The sequence below is a fragment of the Hypanus sabinus genome, chromosome 14 (genome assembly GCF_030144855.1).
Source record: "Hypanus sabinus isolate sHypSab1 chromosome 14, sHypSab1.hap1, whole genome shotgun sequence".
Lineage (NCBI taxonomy): Eukaryota > Metazoa > Chordata > Chondrichthyes > Myliobatiformes > Dasyatidae > Hypanus > Hypanus sabinus.
The window spans coordinates 53,994,938-54,019,559 of NC_082719.1; the positions used below are offsets into that span (position 1 = coordinate 53,994,938).

Below are 24,622 nucleotides of genomic sequence, written 5' to 3' on the forward strand. Positions count from 1 at the left end.
CTGGCCGAGGATTCAAGTTGAATTTGCCAGGTTTCTGGGTAATTTCTTCAATGATGTGTTCCCAATAGCCCGTTGATGTATTGAGAAGCCTCTTTGCAAGGACTAGTGTTCCAGAACACTTAGTCACAATAGACCACATTTTGTGGGGGAGCAGTTTCAGTGATTAGTAAAAATGAATGGAATAAGATCATAAGATATAGGAGCAGAAATAGGCCATTCAGACCATCGAGTCTGCTCCACCATTCAATCGTGGGCTGATCCTACTCTTCCAGTCATCCCCACTCCCCAGGCTTCTCCCCATACCCTTTGTTGCCCTGCTAATCAAGAGCATATCTATCTCTGCCTTAAATGCACCCAATGAGTTGGCCTCCACAGCCCCTTGTGGCAACAAATTCCACAAATTTACCACTCTCTAACTAAAGTAATTTCTCCGCATCCCTATTCTATATAGATGTCCTTCACTCTTGAAGTCGCGCCCTCTTGTCCTAGACTGCCCTATGCCATATCTAATCTGTTCAGGCTTTTTAACATCTGGAATGTTTCTATGAGAAACCCCCCTCCCCCCTCCTGAACTCCAGGGAATACAGCCCAAGAGCTGCCAGACGTTCCTCATACAGTAACCCTTTCTTTCCTAGATTTATTCTCGTGAATCTTCTCTGAACCCTCTCCAATGTCAGCATATCCTTTCTAAAATAAGGAGCCCAAAACTGCACACATTACTCCAAGTATGGGCTCATGAGTGCCTTATAGAGCCTCAACATTCACATCACTGCTCTTATATTCTATACCTCTAGAAAGGAATGCCAACATTGCAATCACCGCCCTCACCACTGACTCAACCTGGAGGTTAACCTTTAGGGTATCCTTCACAAGGATTCCCAAGTCCATTTTGAATTCTTTCTCCATCTAACTAATACTCTGTCCATTTATTTCTTCCACCAAAGTGCATGACCATACACTTTCCAACATTGTACAGTATTTCATTTGCCCCTTCTTTGCCCATTCCCCTAACCAGGGGTCAGCAACCTTTACCACTGAAAGAGCCACTTGGACCCGTTTCCCACAGAAAAGAAAACACTGGGAGCCGCAAAACCCGTTTGACATTTAAAATGAAATAACACTGCATACAACGTTTTTTTTGCCTTTATGCTATGTATAAACAAACTATAATGTGTTGCATTTATGAAATTGATGAACTCCTGCAGAGAAAACGAAATTACATTTCTGCATGCAACAAAAACATTTTGAACTCCGAAAAAAAGACGTTGGGTTGAAAGTCACTTTTAAGTAAAATACTCAATGTCTATTTGAGTCCTTCTTGTATTTATGAAAAACGCCGATCTTAAATTTTCCGCCAGCAGCAAACCAAAAATAACATCAGCCAGCTGTCAGCCTGAAAAATAAAAGGACTATTTCACTGAACAATGAAAAAATATGAATATACATAAAATAATAGGCAATTAAAATATTTATCATACTTGGTTAATGGGATATCTGCTCCTGGACCTCAGCGCACAGCGTCTGCACATCAGGGCTGTATGACATCACCTTCATCTTTACACAGGATCGCAAGCTGTCATCTGTGAGGTTTTCAATATCACTCCATTTGTGTTTCTGAGCAAGAACGGCCTTCTGACGGGCAACATCTTCAAGGTCTGCTGTCAAGCGTCTAAACTTGGACACCCATATGTCTTTGTCGGCTATGTCGGCCAGTTCCATCTCAAGATCAGGTTGACTCACACCTGCCAATGCAGTCGTATTCAGTAGGGAAGGATCGATGCTTAAGGGAGTGACCGGGAAGGATAATGTGTTTTTTTCCCTCTCTGAACTCACAGAAGCGTTTCCCAAACGATGTTTGCATTGCGATGATTGCAGAATGTAAATACTCCGAAATTATCATGTCGTGACCTTGTTTGAACTCTCTCAAATTGGGGAAGTGAGACAAAGTGCCTTTCTGTAAATCTCTGGCAAGCACTGTCAACTTGCGCTCGAATGCCAAAACATCCTCCAACGTGTGCAGGGCTGTACGTCCTTACCCCTGAAGAGCTGTGTTCAGCGTGTTCAGGTGCGCTGTCATGTCTACCATGAAGTGTAGCTTTTCCAGCCACTCTGGCTGTTCCAGCTCAGGAAAGGTGAGCCCTTTGCTGCCCAGGAAAGTTTTCACTTCTTCCAGACACGCGACAAAGCGTTTCAGCACCTTCCGTCTGGACAGCCAGCGATAAAAACACGTTGTAGCGGTGTCAGTAAACTGCAGTCAAAGATAGCTTTATTCGAACTAAACAGCCTTGCTTTTAAGCCTCCCTCAACCCAGCCCCCATGGACGCAGATGCTGCAAAAGACGCGTACTCACAAACCCCCGTAGGCTATCTCCCTTAGCCGGAATGCTGGCTAATTGTGAGCCATTTCGGATGTGCCAGGAAATGTGTCGCCACACTTAGATTGTACAAGATCACCATAATCTTCAAATTTAGAATTACATTTCAAAAGCTAACAAACTAACATAAAATACATTTTAATTAAATACTGACCAATTATTTCCCAAAGCCACAGGGAGCCGCAGCACAGAGGTGAAAGAGCCACAAATGGCTCGGGAGCCGCAGGTTGCCGACCCCCGCCCTAAACTATCTAAGTCTCTGTACAGGCTCTCTATTTCCTCAACACTACCCACTCCACCACCTATTTTTGTATCATTGGCAAATTTAGCTACAAATCCATTAATCCCACAGTCCAAATCATTGGCATACATTGTAAAAGGCAGTGGTCCCAACACCGACCCCTGTGGAACTCCACTGGTAACCGGCGGCCAGCCAGAATGCAATCCTTTTATTCCCACTCTCTGTTTTCTGCCAGTCAGCCAATGCTCCACCCATGCTAGTAACTCCCCTGTAATTCCATGGGCTCTTATCTTGCTAAGCAGCCTCATGTGCAGCACTTTGTCAAAGGCCTTCTGAAAATCCAAGTACACCATATCTACTGCCTCTCCTTTGTCTACCCTGCTTGTAATTTCCTCAGAAAATTAGAGTAGGTTAGTTAGGCAGGATTTTCCTTTCAGGAAACCATACTGGCTTTGGCCTATCTTGTCATGTGCCTCCAGGTACTCTGTAATCTCATCCCCAACATTTGATTCCAACAACTTCCCAACCACTGATGTCAGGCTAACAGGTCTACAGTTTCCTTTCTGCTGTCTCCCACCCTTCTTAAATAGTGGAGTAACATTTTCAATTTTCCAGTCATCAGGTACAATGCCAGAATCTGTTGATTCTTTAAAGATCATTGTTAATGCCTCCACAATCTCTCCAGCTAGTTTCTTCAGAACCCGAGGATGCATTCCATCGGGTCCAGGAGATTAATCCACCTTCGGACCATTAAGCTTTCTGAGCACCTTCTCAGTCATAATTTTCACTGCATATATTTTACTTCCCTGACACTCTTGAATGTCTGGTATATTGCAAATGTCTTCCATTGTGAAGACTGTTGCAAAATACGCATTCAATTCCTCTGCCATCTCTGCATCTCTCATTACAATACCTCCAGCATCATTTTCAATTGGTCTAATATCTATCCTCAACTCTCTTTTCCCCGTTATATACTTAAAAAAGCTTTTAGTATCTTCTTTGATATTTATTGCCAGCTTCCTTTCATAATTCATTTTTCTTCCTAATAGCCTTCTTAGTTTCCTTCTTTCTTCCCACTTGCTTTAGCTTCCTTGTATGCCCTCTCTTTTGCTTTTTACTTTGGCTGACTTCAGTTGTCAGCCACAGTAGTGTCCTTCTTCCATTCAAAAATTTCTTCTTATTTGGAATATATATCTCTTGCAATTCCCTCATTTTTTGCAGAAACTCCAGCCACTGCTGCTCTGCTGTCCTTCCTGCTCATGTCCCTTTCAACTTTGACCAGTTCTCACATGCCATTGTAATTTCCTTTATTCCACTGAAATAACGACACATTAGAATTTAGTTTTTCTTTCCCAAATTTCAAAGTGAACTCGATCATATTGTGATCACTGTTCCCTAAGGCCTCTTTAACCTTAAGCTCTTTTATCACCCAATCCAGTACAGCTGATCTCCTAGTGGGTTCAACAGGTTGTTCTAAAAAAAAGCCATCCCTTAGACATTCTACAAATTTTCTTTCTTGAGGTCCAGTACTGGCCTGGTTTTCCCCAAACCACTTTTATGTTAAAATCCCCAATGATTATCATAACACTGCCCTTCTGACACACCTTTTCTATCTCCTGCTGTAATTTGTAATCTACATCCTGGCTGCTGTTTGGAGGCCTGTATGCAACTGCTATTAGGGTTCTTTTACCCTTGCCATTTCTTAACTCAACCCATAAGAGCCTACAACTTCCGATCCTACATCATCCCTTTCTAATGATTTAATATTATTTCTTATACACAGGGCCACATCACTCCCTCTGCCTACTGACCTATCTTTCTGATACACTGTATATCCTTTGACATTCAGCCCCTAGTGGCAGCCATTCTTTAGCCAAGTTTCAGAGATGGCCACAATGTCATACTTGCCAATCTGTAGCTGAATTTCAAGATCGTCCATTTAATTTCTTCTGCCACATGCATTCAAATATAACATTTTCAGTCCAGTATTTATTGCTTTCCATTGCAAATCATCCCACAGGCTGTGATTATGCCTCACCTCCTGCCTGTTCTTTCTATCATCCCTGTTGCATGCTATCGTTGATTTATTTGTTTTCCCCTTCCTCAGCCCTATCACTCTGGTTCCCATCCCCCTGCCAAATTAGTTTAAACCCTCCCTAACATCTCTGTTAAACCTGTATGCTAGGATATTGGACCCCTTTGGGTTCAGGTGTAACCCATCCTTCATGTACAGGTTGTATCTTCCCCCAGAAAAGGCCCCAATAATCCAGAAACCCAATGCCCTGCCCTCTGCACAAGTCTCTCAGCCATGCATTAATATGCCTGATCATGCTATTCTTGCACTCATTAGCATGTGGCACAGGCAGCCATCCTGAGATTACTACCCTGGAGGTCCTGATATTCAGCTTCCTACCCAACTCCATGAATTCTCTTTACAGGACCTCCTCCTTTTTTCTACCTGTGTCATTGTTACCAATATGTACCAAGACTTCTGGCTGTTCACCCTCTCCCTTCAGAATACTCTGCACCCAATCCGAGACACCAACCGTACCCTGGTACTTGGGAGGCAACATCCCATGTGGGTATCTATCAGGCTGACAGAACCTCCTGTCTGTTCCTCTTATTATGGAATCCCCTATGACTACCGCATCCTTCATCTTCTTCTCTCCCTTCTGCACCATGGAACCAGGTTCAGTGCCAGAGACCCTATCTCCATTATCAGGTCACTCCCCCCCCTCCCCCAACCGCATCCAAATGAGATAATGATTACTGAGGGGGATGGCCACAGGGGTGCTCTCTACTCTCTGAGCTCTTCCAATCTTAAGATGGAATACGACATATTACATCAGCACCATATCACCCAGCTACAAATGGCTTGGAGGAAAGATTTGTCCAGAATCTAAAGAACCCACTGCAATCAATGTCAGCAGAATACACTACATTGACACTGAATCAGAAGCTCTCCAATTTCCTCTTTGCATATCACAATGCAGCACACTCCACAACCAACAACTCAGCAGCTTTGCTGTTCTTAGGTTGTCCCTTACATTCATGCTTGAATCTCTTCAAACCCAATTTCAGAAACAATATGCAAAAGAAACAGCTGAGACAAATTGAAGGCACCTCAAACAACGTTTTATTCCTAGACAAACAGGCCTGGCGAAGAATTGCAGAAGTGATCAAAAGTGGGTATTCAGAAAGATTAAAGACAAAACTCGATCTCTCTCCTACAGAGTGGATATTGCATCTGATTTCAGTTGAAGGTAACACCTAAACCAGTTGAGGAGAGCAAAGTCAGTTTTCCTGCAGTCCCAGAGTCAAATCCTACAAACACTGAGGAGGAGGCCCCAGAACCTGAGATTGTTTCACAGCCAGAAGTTTCGTCTGCCAAGCCGAGTAATCCCCCTCATCAGGAAAGGCATTATCTCACAAGAGTAAGTAATCCTCTCTACAGTGACTAAATCTTAAGGCTTGAATGGAATAAATTAAAAATTTACTATGTTGTAATGTCTGTATATAATATACTGTGTATATAATTAAGACCTATTTTCTAATGAGTTGGAGTTTATAGCTAAGCAGGGAGGAGTGTTGTGTATTTAATATTTCAGTAATATTGTAAATATATTGTTTGAGTAAACATTTTTTCTTTAAATAACTCATTATGGGTTATACATAAAAAATCCGTGAATTGCATACGTCATCATGCTACCTCTTGATATGTGCGCACCTCGCTTAAAGTAAACATGGAGTCAGATTCACATTTTGGACTCCCATGTCTTCCTTTGAATTAGTTTCATGTTTTGATGTTACAAAACATATCCTGCCTCCAGTTCAAATGGGTGAGCATCTGTTCTCCAGTGGGCTCCTGACTTGTTACAAATGTACAAAAAAAATTATCCCTGGCCTTTAAAACTTGGAAGTTGTAGTTCAAGAAACAATTAAGCTATTTCGTTGTCAAAAGTGATGTGTCAGAGAAAGGCTTTATTCATTCAAATGTTATTGTAACAACTTTTAAATCTGGCAGTATTGGGCTGTGCTAGAGATAGTCTTCAAAACTTTTCTCACTAAGCAGATGAGTTTCTTGCAAGTTTATTTGTATTCTTATTTAAGAATTATACTTTATTTTGTATTTATCTATTGGGGGGGCAGGAGGTTCTATTCTTTAAGAAACATGATCTTCAGTTTTTCATACCTGTATCCACTGTGGAGAGTGTTGAGTCAGTGTCTGAAACTATGGCTGATCTATGGTTGTCTGCTTCTGGTGTTGCTCTTACTGGCCCTGTGTTGATGACAATGTTTGGGATTGTTGCTGAGTGGCAAAAGTGGGGTAAGCTGTCATGACCTGACCCATTATCATAGTTGTTGGAACCATAACAGCACTGCAACTCACTGGAGCGGTTACCAACTTTGTAATGAGCTGTTGGCCTTGAGAGAAGCTAGCGAGAGAGAAAAAATGGCATTAAATACTTACTGCTATGTGTGAAGGTATATTTTCAAATAAATTTACAGCAGAAAAGGAAACCACTTAGTCCACTCTGGATGGAAAATGTAGCATTTCACAACAAATGATACTTTCCAACTATAACTATAGGCTCTTATTCAACTACTTTCTTTTTGCAATAGAGGTTGCAGAAGCTTTCAAGCTTTCAGACATAGACCACCATCACTCTAAAATACATGTCCCATAAGTTATGAGCCTGTTTTCCTTGGTAGGGCAACCTTAGACAATAGTCATTTTGTACATTTCCATTACACCAAATCTCAGCTATCTCAGTTTTATTTTAGCTCATCTTTATTATAATCTAAATGTCTCCACTCTCAGAACAATGTTAATAAAAGATCACTGCACCCTATATAGTACCATGCTATCCTTTCATTATACCCAGCACTATATTGAACCCTTATGGTACCCACTTCAAATCCAGTTTGCAATTCTTTTAATGGTTGTGCCCACTGCCCAACAAATACCACATGGACTTGACAGAGCAAAGTCTTGATTTAATGGCAGTTTGTTCCAAGTTGATTGGAGACCAGGCTCACCTGTTGACAGGTTCATGGTGACATTGTATACATACTGGGTGCACAGAGATGTGCATGATCTTGTTCTCACTCTTATCACTTCTTCATCACACCTTTTCCTCTCAACTATGCAATATTCTATGAACAAGTCATGTGACTTCAAAATTACTTTTCCATACCTTAACGAACATTTTAATTCATATTAGATAATTGCCCTAACATTGTTGTTCCATTGACTCCAAATATAAGGTAGTATCCAAAAATGGATATTTTTTCTATCAGCTATTCTTTCCACTCACTACAAAAAGTTCACTCAACAACAAAAAAATATTGTACTAACATTTTTAAAAGATTCTGAGAGGTTAAATATTTTACAAATTAGTGAAACATGTTTCAGAACAATCCCTTTACAAAGAACAGAGAGGTGAATGTAATGCTTACCACAGCTGCCTGTCCCAAGTAAAAGTAGTAACTGCAGCACTTTGTGTGGAATTTTGGGATAAAGTAAATGAAAGCTGCCCCGCATCTGCTGCCGGCTGGGAAATCATCAGTGTTAGAGAGAGAGGATGTCTGGGTATCCTGACTGGAAACAGATCTGCTGGCTGAAGTTGGCTTGCAAATTTGGCTGAACCTGTAAAAATGTAAAATGTCCTGTATGAACAAACACGTAAACTTGGTAGTTACTCTATTTTGAAAAAGTATTCAAAATTGACATCCAATTATCTCACACAGATCATTACCGTTCTTTTCTATAACCCTTATTATAGATTTAATTTCCCATGATGCTTTATCAAAGTCAAAGGACAAGAATTTGTCAAATTTATGGTGAAAATCTAAACTTTTAATAGCCTTTTAAAGTGAGAGAGAGACAAGGAAAAGACAGATTGGGAGGCAAAAGACAAGGTTAAGTCATGTGACAGGCTTAGGAGCAATGAGATGAGGTGGGAAAATATGTAAAGCTTAGGATATGAGGCTCAAAATAAAATGGGTAACTGGCTTATCATGTTTATCATGGATCAGATTTAATCATCATATACATTTACATGTATTAGAAAATTGCTGTGGTATGTCAGTGCAATGAAAATCATGTAACAATTCTACAGAATGAAGAATTACAAAAAAATAAAGTTAGAAACACAGATATGGAATTAAATGTGCTTAAACACAAATACCACCATGTATTCATTACAAGTGGTTTAAAGTGTTTACAGTGCTGTGACATGATGCAGTAGATGGTGTGGGTAAGGGGGTGGTTTTGCTAACTGTCTTGGTTACATAATTGTATTAACTTTCTTGTCCATGTTATTCTGCAATAGCATTTCATGTTGATGTACTCAGTGGTGGGGAGGATTTTATCCCTGATAGACTGGGCCGTGCCACTACTTTTTTGCAGGATTTTCCATTCAAGGATATTGGAGTTTCCATACCAGGCTATGATGCAACCAGTCAATATACACTCCATCACACATCTGGACTGAGAGCGTGTATAATTTTCATTCCTATCTTTAGAGGAAAGATGTTATTAAGATGGAAAGTTAGAAGATTTTTAAGAAAGTTATCAGGACTCAAGAGCATGAGCTACAGGGCAGTAGAGAACTTTATTCCTTGCAGCATAGGAGATGAGCGGCAACCTTATAAAGATGTATATAAACATGAGGGGCATAGATAGGGTAAATGATCAGTCTTTTTCCTTGGGAATGGGAACCATAAACTAGAGGCACTGGTTTGAGGTGATGGGGGAAATATTATTGGTGATATTTTCTTCATGCAGAGGGGTGATGCATGTATGGAATGTGTATTGAAAGTGAGGCATAATATTTAAAACACATTTGGACAGATACATGGTTTGAAGGGATTGAGCCCAAACATTGGCAAATGGGACTAGCTTGGAAGGGTGTCTTGGTTGGTATAGACAAGCTGAAGCAAAAGGTTTGTTTCTGTGTTTCATTACTCTACTGACCTCTTTAAAGGAAAGATTTTAACATGTTGGAAGCAGGTCAGATGTTTATTAGACTGATACCTCAAAATGGCCAGTAATCTTAAGGGGAGAATGGCCCTTAATATGCTCAAATTTAGAAAAATAATGAGAAATGCTGAAGCAGCATATTGTGAAGAGCCTTATCAAAGTGAACATGGAGATGATATTTTCTCGTGACTGAATCCAGAATTAAGGATCATCATTTCAAAATAAGATAGATGAGGCAAAAATTTTTGTCTGATCTGAGAGTTTGGAATTATTTTCTAGATTCAGATCCAGATCCAGATCCATTTATTTATCACATATAAAATGAAACACACTGTGAAGTGTGTCATTTGCATTAACAGCCAACACAATCTAAGTATGGGCTAGGGGCAGCCTCTGAGTGTCACCTCCTATTCTGGCAATAATATAGCATGTCCACAACATTCAACAGAACAATAAGCCCCATTCCTCCCTCCCACCAGTCCACCCCTTCCCCCACACACAGACAATTTGAGAACTTCAGAGAAGGCAGGTTGGAGACAACACAGTGGTTTGCAAAGATCAAAGGATTAAAGGGTGTTTTCTTTAAAATCAAGATTGGTAATATTAGTAGTTCTGAAGGATATTGAAATGTATAGAATTTGAATTGAATTGACTATTATTTACATCTTTCATATACATGAGTCAACATTTTTGTTATATCTCCATCTAAATATGTGATGTGCAATTTATAGTCATTTATAATAAATATTAGGTACAACAGGGTAGTCAATATAACACAGAAATACAGTTGCTTCAGCATGAATTAAAGCAGTTTGATGACCTGGTAAAAGAAGCTGTCCCCGGAGCCTGTTGTTTCTGGCTTTTATGTTGCGGTACTGTTTCCCAGATGGTAGCAGCTGGAACAGTTTGTGGTTGGGGTGATTCTGGTCCCCAATGATCCTTCAGACCCTTTTTACACACCTGTCTTTGTAAATGCCCTGCAGAGTGGGAAATTCACATCTACAGATGTGCAGAGACCTGCGATTGAGGGAAGTACAGTTCCTATACCAGGCAGTGATGCAGCCAGTCAGGATGCTCTCAATTGTTCCCCTATAGAAAGTTCTTGGGATTTGGAGGGCCATACCAAATTTCTTCAGCTAGCCAAGGTGAAAGTGGCGCTATTGTGTCTTTTTCACCACACAACCAGTATGCATAGACCACTTGGGATCCTTGGTGATGTTTATGCCAAGGAACTTAAAGCTGTTGACCCTCTCAACCCCAGATCCATTAATGCCAATAGAAGTTAGCCTGTCTCCTTTGTATCCGTAACCAGCTCCTTTGTTTTTGCAACATTGAGGGAGAGGTTGTTCTCTTAACACCACTGGGTGATGACTTCTCTGTAGGCTGCCTCATTATTATTTGAGATTAGGCCAATCAGTGTGGCAAATTTAATTAGCAGATTGGAACTGTGGGTAGTGACACAGTCATGGGTATACAGAGAGTAAAGGAGAGGCTTAGCACATAGCCTGAGGGACACCTGTATTGAGGGTCCAAGAGGCAGAGGTGAGGGAGCCCACTCTTACCACCTGCCAGCGATCTGACGGCAAGTCCAGGATCCAGCTACACAAGACAGGGTGAAGGCTGAGTTCTCTGAGTTCCTTGCCGAGTCTGGAGGGAATTATGGTGTTGAGTGCTGAACTGTAGTCCAAGAACAGCATTCTCACATAAGTACCCTTCTTCTCCAGGTGTGTAAAGACGGGGTGTAGAGCAGTGGCTATTGAGTCATCTGTCGATCGGTTGAGTCAGTAGATGAATTGTAGGGGGTCCAGTTTGGGTGGTAGTATGCTGCAGATGTAGTTCTTGACCAGCCTCTCAAAGCATTTGCTTATTTTGCCAATCGTTCCGATATGTTACCTTGGTCTTGAGAGTGGTCTTTTAAGAAATCTGCTAATATAAGCATCAGGTCAGGAGTTTCGGTGAATAGGATTGAGGGTAGGAGGTGCATCACACATACGGTCAAGATCAATTTCCATGATTTTTGACAAAAATGAAAGCTTTCAAAGAAAACAAAATTGTAATTTTCCTTAATGCCTTTAATTTTTTTTTCCCTGCTTGCAGCTATGATCTTAATCGTTCAGTTAAGATGGTGCCAAGCTCGAGGTCATGGCTTAGACTTGCTTGTGTTAGACATTTGTTGGAATGGTTCTGGGGACAGAGAAGGGAGTTAAGGGTCAGGATGGGGTTTAGGGACATGGATGTGTGGAGTCCAGGCCTCTGTTCCACATCGAAGGCCAGTGACGATGTGAATGAAGGACATCTGTGGATGCATGTAGAGACAGCAATTACCGCAGATGAAAGAGGATGAGGGCAGGTGTCCTCCCCACCCCAGCGCTTCAGGTCAATGAATCCCTATGGGATCAGAGGTCCATGTGGGCAGGAAGTATGAGGAGCAGTAATCCCCTAAGAATGCAAGTTGCGAGTTTGGAGGTTGAGGCCTTAAGCTCGGGTCCCTATTTTGCCGAGTCTAGAGCTCTAGGTCCTGTCAAAGGTGACTCCTGTGGTTGATCAGACGTCCAAGCCTGATGGATAAAGCTTTGTGGCCCTGTGACTCCACCGGAAGTTGGAGGCTGTTGTCCTGTGATTGGAGGAATGTCTGTGTGTGTGAGTGGGTGAAGGAAAGGGGCTTGTTTTGTTGCCGTTCTGCAGAACATTATGGCCATGCTGTATGTTGGTGGCAGAATGCGTGATGACACTTGCAGCCTGCCCCCAGCAAATTCTTATGTTGTAATGGTAATGCAAACAACATTTCACTGTATGTTTTGATGTACATGTGATAGCAGTGAATCTGAATCTGAGCCTAGAATTTATGCAATTCAAGGAATCTCAATAAAATTTATGAGGATAGCCAATCTGGTCTTGTAGCATGGAAAAATTAATACATGAAAGGAAATTAAAATGAGCCAGACACCACAATCTCTTCAGGCAAATTTTTTCAAAGGTGATGAGGTAGATAAACAAGAAGTGAGCGCCAAAAACAAGGCCAAGGGTGCTAAGTGTTCTGCTATCGATGATGCAAAAAACAATGCAAAGGTAACCAGTCAGAACTGCTGATTAAACCAGTTACAGGTTTGCAGTCAGTCACAGAACAGAGTACGATTTGTAAACAAGGGCAATGTGCTTTGAATTTGAAGCAATTAAGGGCCAAGGTCAAGGGATTCACATGGAAGTAACTGCCTATAGTGGATTAGATAAAGAATTTAATAAATGCATAGCCAATAAAATTGCTTGGATTCAAAGTTTCAGTGGGCTTGCACTGGAGTAGGTCCATATATGGAAGATGTTCTCCTAGCAAGTGATAGGATATTAATCATTAAACTTAGTGCATATCACACATCTTGTTAAGCCTAAACAACAACATGAGAACTTGAATTGCAAAAATTTAGAGATTTTTTAAAAATTCAAGATGGTATTACATTTCCTATGCTTATTCAAGAAAGATTAAATTTATTATGATCAGTGATCTGAAAACGTAATAGTGACTGTTGAACTGAGGATGACATAAGAGAAAAGCTGTCTGAAAGCAAAATACCTCAGAAGCAGGAAACAGAAAATTATGTCTAAAGATAAATGGGTCATAGTTAATTACAGTACAGTGTTCAGATCAATAACCTATAAAGTAGAAAGGCTATTGTTGTTCAAATACCTATAGGAGATGTCAATATATCCACAGACAACATTAATATATTAACAAAAAGAGCATTCATATGAACAATGGTGGTGGATTCAAATAGTCCTCACCAGAGATTATTGTTAGATTGGAGGAGATATTATTGCTAGAGATGAGTTGGATCTACAAAAGGAATTTTGAAATGGTTCTGTTATGGAGAAAAGAATGGACAATGTACTACACAATATCAAAAGATACCATGAATGAGTTTTACTCTAGTAATATTTGGTTATATGTGCTAGATGGAAACCAGACAGAAGGTGAAAGTGACTAGCACAGTAGTAGGCAATGAAGTAATCAAGGTGTTGAAGAGGAATGGCAGTTAGAATATGAGAATATACTTGCAGAAAAAAATAGAAGGCAATCCTTGAGATAACCATGATTGCAAAGTTTTGATTGGGAAATTAATGATAGCAAAATAATGAGGGATAATGAGGAATAATGAGGGAAAGCTGCAGTACTTTATTTTTAAATAATTAAAAATATAAATTTGGTAACTACATCAAAAAATCACACAGAAATAGGGGTAATTATCTTTTGTCTGTGGTCTGATCTGACCAATGTGTTGTGGCTGATACATGACCAAAATGCATTTTGCTAGGTGCAAATAAACCTTAACACTGTAGATTACTAATGAAGATTTAAAATTAACAACTGACTGATTATACAAGACATGTTCTAAATTTACATTATCCTTTGGATGTACAAGTATTTCTGAACTTTATCTCTAAAAAGTCTGCCTCCAATTTCAAACAATTAGAGTTTCTTTCTACTCCTCGAGTTGGCTTTGATAGATACAAGCAAATCACACCAGTGCTTTAAAATCCCAGAAAACAAATTCCCTGTTCATGTTCAGGTAACCCATTCCCATGGTGTTTCTATTCACATTTTCATCCCTCCACCACCCACCCCTACATTAACTAGAATTATTACCACCTCTTCTCAGTTCCATCTGCCCATTACCCACACACTGGTCCACTTGGGTTTCTCTTCCTTCCCCTATCCTTCCTGCACCGCCCCAACTAGATATTTCTGTCCTTATCCCTCCTTTGTCTAGTTTAACATCACCTTCTAGATTCCATTTCTAACATACCCCTGTTCTTCCCCACCTCACTCCATCTGTATTTTCTGTTTCCTATTTGTTTCTACTCATCATCCACTAGCCTGTTGTCTCTGAGCTCCCCTTTCCCTTCCCACATATCATCTGATTCTACACCTCAAACTGTTATCTTTCCCCTATACTCAGTCCTGATGCAGGGTCTTGACCCAAAATGTCAACCATCCCTTTGCCTCCATGGATGCTGAGTTCCTCCAGCAGTTTTTTTTTGCTCCAGATTCCAGCATCTGCATCTTTTATTTTGCATTTCCTACGCTGGATACTAGCTATTGCTCTGGTACACATCCTCTATTGTCAAAATGCTATATGTGTTTGGTGCAAAGAATTGCTCAAAGATTCACCAGGTCATCTGTAAACTTGAGATTTAAATTCTACAATAACTGAATAAAGTAAAAAAAAACATGGAGTTGCTGTTAACATACCAGATCAAAAACACTTTAGAATCAAGTTGAAACATTAACTGTTTCTTTCTTCCTGAGACACTGACTGACTTTGAAAGTTCAGCTTATATTTTACCCCTTTGTATTGCAGTCTACACACAAAGCTTAGTGTAATCAGAAAGGCTACTAGAACACAAAGTATCTCTCCTTAGTTAACTCATATTTTATGTAAATAAATTTCCAAATCTCTTGGAAGCCTCTGCTTTATCTAGTTTTTCACCCTTCAGAAGGTATTCTGTTCTTACTTTTCATTCCAGTTGAAAATTCTTTCATTTTTACTGAAATATTTGTCTCAATGTAATTTAATGCTATTATCCACATACTGTAGGTTACAACTCTAACACAAGAAAGTCTGCAGATGCTGGAAATCCAAAGCAACACACTAAAACTGCTGGGGCAACTCAGCAGGTCACACAGCATCTATGGAAAGAATAAAATATTGACGTTTCAGACCAAGAACCTTCAGGACTTAAGTGTCTCAGCCCAAAATGTTGACTGTTTATTCTTTTCCATAGATGCTGTCTGACTTGCTGAGTTCCTCCAGAATTTTGTGTGTTCTGTATGGGTTACAATCTAAACTACTGAGCCTTTAGTAGGCATGGAAATAAAGACATTTCAGAACAGTTGAAACCCAACTCAATGCAATAAAAAATTATTAAAAAAAAAAAAAAAAAATTCATGGGTCATACCACCTGAGAAATTCTACAAATTAGATACCTTTACTTATTGTAAACCCATGGAATTCAAATCTTGGTCAATAATATTCTCTGCACCATGAACCACTGAAGTTTCTCACAATGAACTTTACCAAGTGCTTAGGAAGCTCAAACCATTAATTCAAATGAGATTCAAACTAGAGGACATGATTTGAGAGTTGGAGATTCAAACTAGAGGACATGATTTGAGAGTTAGGGGGCAGAAGTTTAAGGGAAACACGAGGGGGTATTTCTTTACTCAAAGAGTGATAGCTATGTGGAATGAGCTTCCTGTAGAAGTAGTAGAGGCCAGTTCAGTTGTGTCATTTAAGGTAAAATTGGATAGGTATATGGACAGGAAAGGAGTGGAGGGTTATGGGCTGAGTGCGGGTAGGTGGGACTAGGTGAGATTAAGGGTTCGGCACGGACTAGGAGGGCCAAGATGGCCTGTTTCCGTGCTGTGATTGTTATATGGTTATATGGTTATTAACAGATTTTTTTCTGTATACTAGGTATTTTTACATCCACTTATCAAAGACAACACTACAAAAAATCCACTTCAAGCTATCACAGGCTTCCTGTTCAGCTAAAAATATTCATGTTATTCAAATGCTACATTCTTAATTTTAGTGTTAATTCCCACATTTTTCATTGTACCAGATGAAGCAATATAACTAAAAACAATTAACTTTTTGCTTTCCAGGGTAAGAGAATTGTTTTACAAGCCATTTGTAAAAATATTTGTAGTGTAATGCAATGATTCAGAAAGTCTAAGTATCATTTGTGACCAAGTTATTTATTTTTACACTACTAATCTGTGTTCATTTGATTTTTTATCATGCTCCCCATTAAGAATTTTGAGTAATCTGCATTCAGAAATTTTATAGGATTATACAGGAAAGTTGTATCTTATTTATAGTCTGTCAAACTTACCTGTGCTGAAGTAGAGCTTTCCTCACCGATCAGAAATTGCTGTTGCACTCTACGATGTGAGCTATTTGGATCAGTTTTGACAGCACCTTGAAACTGATTGGCCTGGGCACATGGTCCCTGAAATGTAATCAATGTAGGTTGCTGGACGGCAGGAGAGTTTGATGTTGCGAACTGCACCAAATTAAAGTTTATACTTGATGTTGGTTGCTGCAAAAACATCTTTACAAAGTAAAAAAATTTGGTTAGATTAATTTATTAATTAACTAGACAACAGACATCATGAGGAATTGATTCATGATATTTGCGAAATTCTACTTTTAGTAGAAGACGACAAGAGTTGTTAGGTCAGAATTTTCAGTCAATAATAACAATGGCACGATTTTATTTATGGGCAAAATTAAGGCACAAGAAGTTGAGTATGCAATATTCAATACTAAAATTGCTGTTGTTACATTCAAACACATATCCTCCTTGTCTTTGTTTTTATGCTCTTCAATTCTTACAAGAATCACTAGATTCTGGAATGGTGCTGAAAGATGGGAAAATTGCAGATGTCACTCAACTCCAAGCAGGGAGAGAGGCAGAAAAAAGGAAATTATATAGATCTGCTAGTCTGATCTCAGTGGTCAAGAAGATGTTGGAGTCCATTGTTAAGGATGTGGTTTTGGGGTATTTGGAGGCACAAGATAAAATAGGCCATAGTCAGCATAATTTCAAGGGAAAATTTTGCCTGACAAACCTTTTGAAATTCTTTGAAGAAATAGCAAGCAGGATGGACAAAGGAGAATCAATGGATGTTGTGTACTTTTCCAAAGGCCTTTGACAAAGTGCCACACATGAGGCTACTTAACAAGTTGAGAGCCCATGGTATTACAGGAAAGGTATTAGCATGGATAAAACTGTAACTGATTGCCAGGAGAGAAAGAGTGGGAATAAAGGGAGCCTTTTCTGGTTGGCTGCCAGTGACTAGTGATGTTCCACCAGGGTCAGTGTTGGGACTGCTTCTTTTTATGTCATATCTCAATGACTTGGATGATGGAATTGATGGCCTTGTTCCAAAGTTTACAGACAATATGTAAATAGGTGGAGGGGCAGGTAATTTTGAGGATGTAGAGAGCCTACAGAAGGACTTAGACAGATTAGGAGAATGGGCAAGGAAGTGGCAGATGAAATACAGTGTCAGACTATTTTCAAAATGGAGAGAAAATACAAACAACTGAAGTGCAAAGGGACTTGGGAGTTGTTCTGCAGGATTCCCTAAATGTTAATTTGCAGGTTGAGTTCGTGATGAGGATTGCAACGTTAGCATTCATTTTGAGTGGACTAGAACATAAAAGCAAGGATGTAATGTTGAAGCTTTATAAAGCACTGATGAGACCTTACTTGGGGTATTGTGATCAGTTTAGAGCCTCTTATGTAAAAAGGATCCACTGACATTGGAGAGGATTCAAAGGACTTTCATGAAAATGATTCCGGGATTGAAAGGCTTATCGTATGAAGTATGTTTGATGGTTCTGGGCCTGTACTTACAGGAATTCAGAAGAAAGAGGGGTGACCTACTTGAAACCTGTTGATTGGTGTAAAGCCTTGATAGAATGGATGTGGAGAGGATGTTTCCTATGATGGGAGACCAGGGGACACAGCCCCTGAATAGAGGGGCATCCTTTTAGAATGGAGATCAAGAAAGGCCAACGGATGTAGTTGAATTTAAGTCATAAATTCATTGCCACAGGTGGCTGTGGAAGCAAAGTCTTCAGGTATTTTTAAGGCAGATTCTATATTAGTTAGGGCTTGAAGGTCTATGGGGAGCAGATAAGAGATTAGGTCTGAGAGGGAAAATGGATCAGCTATGATGAAATGGCAGAGCTGACTCGATGGGCCAAATGGCCTAATTCTGCTCCTATATCTTATGGTCTTATGGCCTAATATTTTAGAAATATCAATGATGAGTTTCTAACTGCCAATCAACCTCTAAATAGTGATTAAATTAAAAATTGCACATGTGAAGTACAAGTTACTAAAAAAAATATATATTTTTTAAACTCTAGCATTTCATTTGTTTTTCACACCCTTTTAATCTACATCTTTTTCCTTTATATAACTAAAACCATTGTGATTTAAACTCAACCACATCTATTAGTCTTTCTTGATCCCAGTGCTAATTTCTCAGTCATTTAAGTGCCCTTTCATTCAGCCCCAGCTGCTCCATTTTTCTTTATCAGGTCTGACCTTTTAAGTTCAAATGTGCAGAAGTAAATAGCAAACTGGATTTGTGGTAGGTGATGGGTTTACTAAATTGAGAGGTAAAATCACTTGACCTCATCCTTGCTAATTGACCTATTACAGACGAATCTGCGCATAATAATATTGGTAAGAGTGATAACTATATAGTTCTTACAAAGTAAAATACTTGTACTTAGAATAAAAATGTTCTCCATTTTGTCTTGTGACATTATGATCATGCTAAGTGCATAGAAACATAGAAAATCTACAGCACAATTCAGGCCCTTTGGCCCACAAAGCTTTGCCGAGCATGTCCTTACCTTAGAAATTACGTAGGCTTACACATAGCCCTCTATTTTTCTAAGCTCCACGTACCTATTCAGGAGTCTCTTAAAACACCCTATCTTATCTGCCTCCACCACTGTCGTCGGCAGCCCATTCCACGCACTCACCACTCTCTGCATATAAAACTTACCCTGACATCTCTGTACCTACTTCCAAGCACCTTAAAACTGTGCCCTCTCATGCTAGCCATTTCAGCCCTGGGTAAAAGCCTCTGACTATTCACACGATCAATGCCTCTCATCATCTTGTACACCTCTATCAGGTCACCTCTCAGCTTCTCATTTTTCAAAGAATTCCAAAAAATTTGTCAGGCAAAATTTTCCCTTGAGGAAACTATGCTGACCATGACCTATTTTATCATGTTCCTCCAAATACCCCGAAACCTCATCCTTAACAATCGACTCCAACATTTTTTTGACCACAGATTAGACCAGCAGATCTATAATTTACTTTCTTCTGCCTCTCTCCCTTCTTGAAGAGTTGAGATGAATTCAAAACAACTCTAAAGTGAGCATGCATGGGTTGCTGTGGGCCATGAGCTACAGCAGAAACTTGTTTTTGACAAGTAGGTAGTTACAATATAACCTCCCTTTAGTGAAGGTACCGATAGCTTTTGTACTGGATAGGGCTTAGCTTCATTTGAGTTCAGGACTTTACAGTCAGAAAACCTAATATCATCACACATTACTACCTTGGATTGCATTCTAGATCCTGATGTCTTTCAGTGCTCCACATATCCTGACGACTTTGCCTTAACTGCAGGTTAAAATGTTTGCTAGTTTTAGGAAATGAATCATTTAGTTCTCAAGTGTTCATACCAGATCACTCACTTAGAACTTTAATTCTTTAAGCAAATAAACATTGTTCTTTAACCAGGATTGCTTCACCTTAATATTATCAACTGATCTTATTTGCTGGATTAATGGTTGAAAAGTTAAGATTGATAACATCTACCACCACCATCCTGATTCTCATATCAGAGCACACTGTGATGAGTATGAATATGGAAGGCTAACTTTACTGTTTAGATATTCACTCCCTTCATCACCAGTGCACTGTGATTGCAGTATGTACCATCACTAGCTTCACTGCAGTGGCTCATAGTCAGCACCAAAAATTCATCCTTAAATAATCATCCATTCTTGGCTTACTTGGGATTCTTGACCTTGGACAAGATGAAGTTGCTCTTGGATTGTCTGTAATTCTTCTTGCTGTCGCTGAATATTTGCTTCCAGCATGCACATCCTCTGTTCCAACTGTTCCTTTATGTGTTGCATGGCCCCTAACTGCAGTGAGAACTGAATTTTGGGATAAAGGTAAATGCTATAATATCAACTGAATCTGGTTTGAAATTCTTAAGTGTGCACACCTTTATAAAAATTAACACAACTTTCAGAACCATGTGGTTTATTGTAAATTTTGAAGCATAATATCACCACTTGTGAAAATTAAGTCTTGGTTTAAGCTATCTTCAAACAGTTCATTTGAATTATAAAATTTTTTCACAACTGATTCAATCATGGATCCCAGAGATGGATGAAAAAGCATTATGGTAAAATAAACTTTAATAGAGCAATATTCGGGAGACTTCCAGTGGTTGTAATGGAGTAGGTTGCACTAGCTACGTGCTCCAAAATTACTTGCTTACTTTGCTGCTTAAACCTATCTCGGTGAGAGCACCATGAGTAGAAAGCTGTCAAAAAAAGAGACTACTTTAGAGACTTTGACTGAAATGTTTCAACAAATGTCAGAGAAACTCGAAAAATTGGATAAACTGGATGACTTGGAATCCAAGTTTGATTTGTTACAGAATTCCTTCAACCTGGTTAAACCTGAACTGAAAATGCTTAATCAGAAACTTGGAAGTATACAGCAGACTGTGAATGACCATGAAATTCATATTAAGCTACACGAAGAATCTCTGCCGGTGTTGCAGAAGGATATCAAAGGTTTCAAGAAAATTTCTAAGGAACAACTTAAAATTACGACTCGTTACTGAAGAAACTTACAGATTTGGAGACTAGGAACCCAAGGTGCAATATCAGTATTCTTGGACTTCCTGAAAAACTGGAGGGTAATTAACCTATCGATTTTTGTGCTCAAATGTTGAAAGATTTATTCCCTCATATATTATCGGAACTACCAAAATTTGAGCACGTTCACTGAGTTACCCCACCTAATTGGGATCCTGCCAAACCTCGCTCTATTATCATTCGCTTTTATGACTATCAGATTAAAGAACAGATCCTTCGTGAATCAAGGAAGAAACGTATATTACAGTTTTGTGATCAACAGTTTTGGATTGTTCAAGATTATCCACTGGAAGTTCTAAGAGCTAGACAGGCTTTTAAAGAGGTCATGTCTGATCTTTTCAAGCTTGGCTGTCACCTTTCTCTCAGAGATCCATGTAAACTCAAGGTTACTACTTCTGATAATAAGGTTTCTTGGTTTACGAAGCCTGAAGAAGCTAAGAAACTTTTATAAAGTCTCCATCCTTAAATTCAACTTTGAGTTGTTTTATGTTAAATGTTTTAATTTCACGTGTTCAATCAAGTAATTGGCGATAATTGTTGATAACAAGGTTACTTGGTTTTACGAAGTATTAATCATTTGTTTGTTTAAGTAACTGGCGCCTTGTTATTGTTATTGTTTGTAATATACATAAATTTGTTTGTAATATACATACATAAATGATCTGGATGATGGGGTGGTAAATTGGATTAGTAAGTATACTGATGATACTAAAGTAGGAGGTGTTGTGGATAATGAGGTGGGTTTTCAAAGCTAGCAGGGAGATTTATGCCAGTTAGAAGAATGGGCTGAACGTTGGCAGATGGAGTTTAATGCTGAGAAGTGTGAGGTTCTACATTTTGGCAGGAATAATCCAAATAGAACATACAGGGTAAATGGTAGGGCATTGAGGAATGCAGAGGAACAGAGAGATCTAGGAATAACAGTGCATAGTTCCCTGAGGGTGGAGTCTCATGTAGATAGGGTGGTGAAGAAGGCTTTTGGAATGCTGGCCTTTATAAATCAAAGCATTGAGTACAGAAGTTGGGATGTAATGTTAAAATTGTACAAGGCATTGGTAAGGCCAAATTTAGAATATTGTGTGCAGTTTTGGTCACCGAATTATAGGAAAGATATCAATAAATTAGAGAGAGTGCAGAGACGATTTACTAGGATGTTACCTGGGTTTCAGCACTTAAGTTACAGAGAAAGGTTGAACAAGTTAGGTCTCTATTCATTGGAGCGTAGAAGGTTGAGGGGGGATTTGATCGAGGTATTTAAAATTTTGAGAGGGATAGATAGAGTTGACGTGAATAGGCTGTTTCCATTGAGAGTAGGGGAGATTCAAACAAGAGGACATGATTTGAGAGTTGGGGCAGAAGTTTAAGGGAAACACGAGGGGGTATTTCTTTACTCAGAGGGTGATAGCTGTGTGGAATGAGCTTCCTGTAGAAGTAGTAGAGATCAGTTCAGTTGTGTCATTTAAGGTAAAATTGGATAGGTATATGGACAGGAAAGGAGTGGAGGGTTATGGGCTGAGTGCGGGTAGGTGGGACTAGGTGAGATTAAGAGTTCGGCACGGACTAGGAGGGCCGAGATGGCCTGTTTCTGTGCTGTGATTGTTATATATGTTATATGGTTATCTTTCAAACTATGCAAAACATGCAGGCAGACTGCATCCATTTTCTCTTTTGCTGTTTTTCGCAGCTCTTTTTAAAAAATACGTTATATTCTCTCAGTGTTATGTAGGAAGCTATCTAAACTGCTTCCCTTTTTAATTATCTTCTATTTGTTTCTTTACTCTTTTTTTGCACCCGTGAGTATTTGTTGTTTTACATTGATTATTTTCCATATTTGATTTTCCTTATCTGTCTTATGCTTTTTTACCGAGACTAATACTTGTATTTTCTCATGGTTTTTTTTATGTAATTAGCAAACTTAGTTACTTTGGTATATTTTGTGTGTGTGTGTGTGTGTGTGTATATATATATATATATATATATTTACAATCGTTTATTCAGCGCAGCTATACATATATATTTTATGGAGCCACCAGAGTTCTGGGTTGGGAACGTTAAAATTAGTCTTCAGCTTCCCTTGGCTGATTTCTCTCTTTGAGGGAAGGGAGGGGGGAAATGGGTTCTTCTATAAAGCTGATTGGATGTTTTTACTGTTTTACTTATTCACTATCTACATGTTTGTGATTACCTTTTATACATTACTAAAGGATACTTGATGGATTCTTTTATAAATATACTCAGTTTTAATGTGAAAGGTCTAAATAACCCTGTTAAACGAAATAAGATTTTCTCTTATATCTGGAAACTTAAAACTCATATAATCTTTCTCCAAGAAACCTATATTCGTAAAGATGATATTTCACGCTCTGTCAAAGGATGGAAGAGTATACATTTTCACTCACCCTCTCAATCTAGATCGAGAGGCGTCTCTATCCTGTTTGATCGGAATGTATCCTTTATTCAACATAATGTAATTTCTGATACAAATGGGTGCTTTGTTATTGTTTCGGGTAGTCTTGGGAATAAACTAATCGTATTTGCGAATGTATACGCTCCAAATACAGATGACTCCTTGTTCTTTGAACGTCTTTTCTCTTTCTGCCTGATTTGAATCGGTATTCCTTAGTGATGGGTGGAGATTGTAATTTTTGGCTTGACCCTATATTAGACCGCTCTTCAAGTAAAACCCCTGTCACTAATAAATCAGTCCTACTTTTTAAATCTTTTTATCTCAATGTGGTATTCTTGATGTGTGGCATTTTTTACACCCCCAAGAAAAGAAATATTCATATTTCTCTCAAGTTCATCACATGTACTCTCGGATTGATTATTTTTTTATAGATAGAAACATGCTTCCACTGGTATGATCCTGTGATTATAAGGAGATTGCTTTGTCTGATCATGCACCTGTGCTTCTAGCTTTAAGATTACCTGTTTACTCTGTACCAAACAGAAGTTGGCGTTTTAACTTATTATTGTTATCTGATAAAAATTTTCTAAAGTTTTTGGAAAATCATATTACTTCTTTCTTTAAAGAAAATTTTAAAGGAGATACTGCTGGTAATATAGTCTGGGATACTTTTAAAGCATATATTCGTGGAGAAATTATCTCTTACTCTACCTATATAAAGAAAAAAAGCTGACAAAAAAAGGTCTGACCTAGCAGCAATAGTAAAAGATCTTGATTGAGAGTATGCCCTATCTCCAGATCCAAATATATATAATAAGCATATTGAAATCCAATCCAAGTATAATCTTGTGCTGACTTACCCAATTGAATGACAGCTGTTGAGAGATAAAACTCAATTTTACATTCACGGGGATAGAACTGGTAGTTTATTAGCGAATCACTTAAAATCTTTTACAGTTAATCATCAAACTACAGAAATTTTTAAAGATAATGGAACTAAGACATCCGACCATTCTGAAATTAACAACGTATTTAAAGACTTTTACCTTAAGTTGTATCAGTCTGACTCTTCTTCAGATGATACCTATATGAATGCTTTTTTCAGTAATATCAACATTCCTAC

At 38.9% G+C, this 24,622-nt stretch overlaps 1 protein-coding gene across 1 annotated transcript in view; it reads right to left on the minus strand.

Moving 5' to 3' along the window:
• Nucleotides 1–1,091: 1,091 nt before the first annotated feature.
• Nucleotides 1,092–24,622, minus strand: part of clocka (clock circadian regulator a) — a 134,748-nt gene continuing 111,217 nt past the window's right edge. Inside the window, exons 17-22 of the mRNA XM_059988635.1 lie at nucleotides 20,211–20,357; nucleotides 16,492–16,710; nucleotides 8,076–8,265; nucleotides 6,808–7,051; nucleotides 1,479–2,248; nucleotides 1,092–1,393 (exon numbers count right to left, since the gene is read on the minus strand). Coding sequence (XP_059844618.1) covers nucleotides 8,188–8,265; nucleotides 16,492–16,710; nucleotides 20,211–20,357 — 444 coding nt within the window. The 3' untranslated portion in view covers nucleotides 1,092–1,393; nucleotides 1,479–2,248; nucleotides 6,808–7,051; nucleotides 8,076–8,187. The remainder of the gene's footprint in view (nucleotides 1,394–1,478; nucleotides 2,249–6,807; nucleotides 7,052–8,075; nucleotides 8,266–16,491; nucleotides 16,711–20,210; nucleotides 20,358–24,622) is intronic.